This window comes from Lactuca saligna, chromosome 4 (genome assembly GCF_052625555.1).
Source record: "Lactuca saligna cultivar CGN05327 chromosome 4, ASM5262555v1, whole genome shotgun sequence".
NCBI classification, from domain to species: domain Eukaryota; kingdom Viridiplantae; phylum Streptophyta; class Magnoliopsida; order Asterales; family Asteraceae; genus Lactuca; species Lactuca saligna.
Window position 1 is genome coordinate 155,030,276 of NC_136420.1, and position 5,213 is coordinate 155,035,488.

At 30.1% G+C, this 5,213-nt stretch overlaps 1 protein-coding gene across 1 annotated transcript; it reads left to right on the forward strand.

Annotated features, from left to right (window-relative positions):
* The first annotated feature begins 1,444 nt into the window (after positions 1 to 1,444).
* Positions 1,445 to 4,300, forward strand: LOC145042969 (auxin-induced protein IAA6-like). The gene is made up of 3 exons (XM_078991498.1): positions 1,445 to 2,116; positions 2,662 to 2,758; positions 4,099 to 4,300. Exons 1-3 carry the CDS (start codon positions 1,777 to 1,779, stop codon positions 4,178 to 4,180), a joined length of 519 nt encoding a protein of 172 aa, XP_078847624.1. The 5' UTR covers positions 1,445 to 1,776; the 3' UTR covers positions 4,181 to 4,300.
* Positions 4,301 to 5,213: the final 913 nt, after the last annotated feature.

Here is a 5,213-nt window from a genome sequence, read left to right on the forward strand (position 1 = left end):
GATCATTGGCATTGGTTACGAAGGGAAAGAGATATCAAAAGATAATTCCGAATATGACCTTTCAGATAATGAAATCTCAAAATTATATAGCTAAAAAACTCATGATAATCATATATATATGGCTGAGGTTGATTCTCAAGATCTCTAATTTTTTTTAATCTCAAGTGAACCGTCCTTATATATATATATATATATATATATATATATATATATATATATATATATATATATATATATATATATATATATATATATATATATATATATATATATATATAAGGGACGGTTCACTTGAGATTCAAAAAAAATTAGAGATCTTGAGAATAAACCTCAGCCATATATTTTTCATTTGCCGCTCTAATGCTCCAATGTCCGACGTCAGCGGAATAGGCCTAATCATAAATGATTATAAATATATGTCTGCTCACAAATTAAGTAATCATATATGATTAAGACAGTTGGTAGTAGAAGTGGTAATGGAAGAGGTGGTGGTGGTATAAGTAGCGGAGGTTGTAGTGGTGTGGTTGGCAGGTAGCAAAGGTGGTGGTAGTGGTGGTGGAGGTGACAGTTAAGGTGGTGGGGATGGTGGCGGAAAACAAAGGAACGAGCGACGCTATATAATCATTTATGATTATAACTAACCCGTCGTGTCAGTACGTCGGAGGGTTAGAGCAACAGATGTGAAATATGTGGCTAATGTTGAATCTCAAGATCTCTATTTTATTTTGAAACTCTATTGTGCGAATATGTGAACAATTATATTCATTAAGAATGAAATTGTTATTCTGTGAGAATAACAAAGAAAATATATTATTTGATAATATGAATACGTTCAATATTACATAAGTATTGTCATTATCACATATTTTCATTTATTATATCGTCTATAACGTTATCATAAACTTTTTTTATTATTTTTATTCTGTCAAAATATTATTTAGTCGTATTCTTTAGGAATGAAAATGAGTACAAAACGATACGTAAGAACAAAAATGAATAAAAATTACTGAGAATATATTGAAATGACAATAGTTGTGTGAAACCGAATGTATTCACATTACTAAACAACTTAGTCTTTTAGTAATTGTCATTAAATAGCATTGTTCAAACGTTCATACAATAGTTGTCTATTCACATTATAACCTAGCTCTATATATTCCTAAATCAATATTAAAACTGTAAATTTAACCACCGTTACAAATTTATATATATATATATATATATATATATATATATATATATATATATATATATATATATATATATATATATATATATATATATATATATATATATATATATATATATATATATATATATATATATATATAATTTAGTGTTTTAATATTGATTTAGGAAAATGAAGTATTTATTGTTACTTACTTTGGAAAATGGCTTACAAGATTTAGTCGGAAAAGCTTCGTGTTTGAGAAGGCAGAGATCACGTGGTTTGTCTCCGAACCCCATATCCAACGGCCACAAATCAAACCCACCAAAAATCAAGAAACACTACGATGATCTTGCCTAATATCCCAACTCTTTCCTCTATCTTTGCCGGCCTTTAATTAGTGTTAATGTGTTGTTGGTTGAATTATAGTAATAGTGCACCCCCACCCTCATCTTCATGTGACCGACCACGAACATGATCGACCCCCCTTTGCTCTTTCCATGTCGTCTTTATGTGTCTATGTATATATAACAAGTATTCACTTGTAATTAAAAACATGTAACTCATCTTCCCCTTGTTTCTCTGAAAACCCTAAAAAGAACATAGTCATGGGATCTCAAGGACTAGGGCTAGAGATTACTGAACTTAGGCTAGGACTACCAGGTGGTGGCAGCGGTGGTGAAAAGAAGAGGGCATTTCCGAGTAGCATTCATGGTGGTGGTGGCGGCGGTGATGGTGGTTGTGGGAAGAATAGGAATATGGATGAGGTGGTAGGGTGGCCACCGGTGTGTGTGTTTAGGAAGAAAATCATACGTGAAGTGACAAAGTTGTACGTGAAAGTAAGCATGGATGGTGCACCGATTCTTCGAAAGATTGATTTGAGTTGTTTCAAGTGCTATTCGGATCTCGGAATGGCTCTTGAGAAGCTCTTTGATTGTTATGGCATTGGTACACTTTTTCTCACGTTTATAAATTTCCTTAATTATTAGCTAAAACATCAATGTTGATTATTTTTTCATATTTCTTCTTTCATAAATATAATATTCATAAAAAAGCGTTCGTTCATGTAATACTTATAATACGATGTGTGTTTTTCATTCGATACACTACAAAAAGTAATACCATTTACTAGAGAATTTTTTGCACTTGCGAAATATATTGTTAGATTAGCAATTAACTATTAGGAATAAAAAGTTAAAATATATAACGGTATTTAATTAAATTTCATAAACATTCTGCAAAACTGATTAAAACATAGTTTAGTTTCTCTTAATTAAATTAAAATGAAAAAAAAAAAAAAAGAAAAGAAAAAAAAAAAGGTTATTGGATTTGCATTGCATCCAAAAGAATTTAATTATTTCTTGTATATTACATCGCTCATCTTTAATACGAATGAAGAATCCAACAGTCTGCATGCTAAAATACAAAACTGATATTTTTTTTTTGGTTATAATAAATAACTTATTTAAAGAAGAGAAATCTAAAACTCGTAGGTGAAGCAATGAAGGAAGAAAGCGAGAGCTGTGAATACGTAGCAATATATGAAGACAAAGATGGAGACTGGATGCTTGTGGGAGACGTCCCTTGGTCGTAAGTTCACTTTCCAATCTTTATTTTATTCTCTTTAAATTAATCATTGTTTTTTGTCGTCAAATAGACTCCATCCCAACCTTCAAAAACCTCAATAATTGGTCTACTAAATAGCTCTCAAATATTTTTAAAAGTGCGTAAAATGAGAATGAACAGTTGAGATAGTATCTCGACCGAAAGGTATAGTTTTTAGGCATGTGTCGAGATGAATTTTAATTATGTAGAGTAAAAAGCTATGTGCTAGCTATAATAATAAATTTTTTTAAATAAAAAATTTTAAAATTAAATCAATACACATTCGACACTTTATATATTAAGAAATATTTAATTAAAATTAGACCATGATTAACAAAGGATATTTGGTCTATCCGTAGACGTGTTGAGATTTGAGAAGATGTTTTAATTAAATAAATTGAAAGTTAAAGTTTAACTGGGAACAAATATATAAATTTAAAAATAGAATTATAAGTTGTACATGTGAATTATCTGTTCTAAAATACAAAACCGAAATTGCCACTTTTTAATGTGGCTTTGAGTTGTTAGTAAACATGCACATGCAACTAGCTAGCTTTATTAGCATCCACTCTTAGATCTATTTAAAAAGTGCTTCTTTTGAGTTGTTGAGCATAATGCAATATCATTTTTGGAAGGGTTTGATTCCAGATTTGTTTTTAACAGTAATCGTTTTTATAACATAAAGAAATATTATTGTCAAACCTAGTGTAAAGTTGTTAATTTACTACGAATATTTTTTGTACGAACGATGGTGGCTTTAATGTCAATTTAAGCATGTCCTTTTTTTTGGTGTTACATTCTTCAATAAGTATGCTCGTTGCCGACAAAGGAGAACTCTAGATGAAAATGTTGATGAAATGACAAATTTGTCCATACGTTGGATGTACTCGAATACCCATCTCACCTATAGATTTTTTTTACTTTCATTGTAAATTTCAAGAAACTGGTAAATCGAATGACAAGTTATACATAAAAGAAATATAAGTTTAATTAACTTTTATATTAAAATAATGTGATTTTAGGACATTATTTAAGAGTATATAGAATAAGTTATAATCAAATAAAAACCCGATTACGTACCAAATAATTACTAGTTATCAATAAGTTCGTTTATATTTTGGGTCATGACAACCTTTTCTTGATATTATATATATACATAACAGACTCTTAAACATCGATTCTCAAACGCGTACATTCTTGATGCATTATCGAGCTACATATTATTGTACCGCAAACTCGCAAAGTGATTCTTTTAGCATGTTATTTGTCACTATATTTTTAATTGATTGAAGATTCTTATGATAAAATATAATTGGTAATTGCAGAATGTTTATCGAAACATGCAAGAGACTCAGGATTAAGAAGCGTTCAAATGCGACTGGAATTGGACCACTTGCAAATGTATGATCGAAAAGAAATGAAGCATTACATGGAATTAATTATGTTTATTAATCATGTTTTAATCGCGCATAACCGTTTTGTTAAAGCATTAGTTTAACGTATTTAATGTTGTTTATTGTGGTTTAATCGCGCATAACCGTTTTGTTAAAATATTGGTAATTGTTAATTGTTATTCAGTTGTCAATGTTGATTATGAGGATAAATTACTAATTTATTAAGATATAGACATTTCATTCGGTCAAAAAAAGTTCAACATCACTTTATATATCTACAAATAAGTTCTTATCCATTGACTATATTTTATCAATTTAGGACTAATTAGGGTGTGTTTAGAATTGTTTATTTAAGCTACTAATTCGTTTACTATGGTTTGGCAACAATAATAAGTACATTTTAGTATTTGAATAAGTATAAATTATAAACATTTATTTGGTTAAATAATAAATTTTTAATAAGTTGGGGATGTCACACAGCCTTAATAAATTATAGACACCGGTCTGGAAAGAAATTTCACAGTATTTTTCTTTAAAATGAATACTTTGATTTTCAAATAAACATAAATAAAAATTTTTAAAATGACTGTAAATTTAGAGATGTCACACACAGCCTTCATTACCTTTATCTGTGATGCAAAAAAAAAAAAAGCTCAAACATGTAACAAATCCACCACAGTTCCAAGCAGTTGCTCTCTCTGTAAGCCAACCACTTTCAGGCATAACCCCACTTCTGATCCAATGCTGATAGTGCACATTTAGCTTTTGATTAGACCCATTCGGTACTCACTTCTGATACAATTCCTATGCATGACTCAGCATCCGATGCTACCTCGACTTCAGATCTTGTTGACACACAATCAGACCATCATGTTGCTACAAATCAGTTATTACCGGCTTCTACAACAGGTCATCAAATGATAACAAGGTCAAAGTCTGGTATTTTCAAGCTCAAGCATCGAGTTGATTTTGCTTCTCTTACTGACGCGCGGGAATTCAAAATAGCCGCCAAAGATCCTAAATGGATAGTTGTCATGCATGAGGAA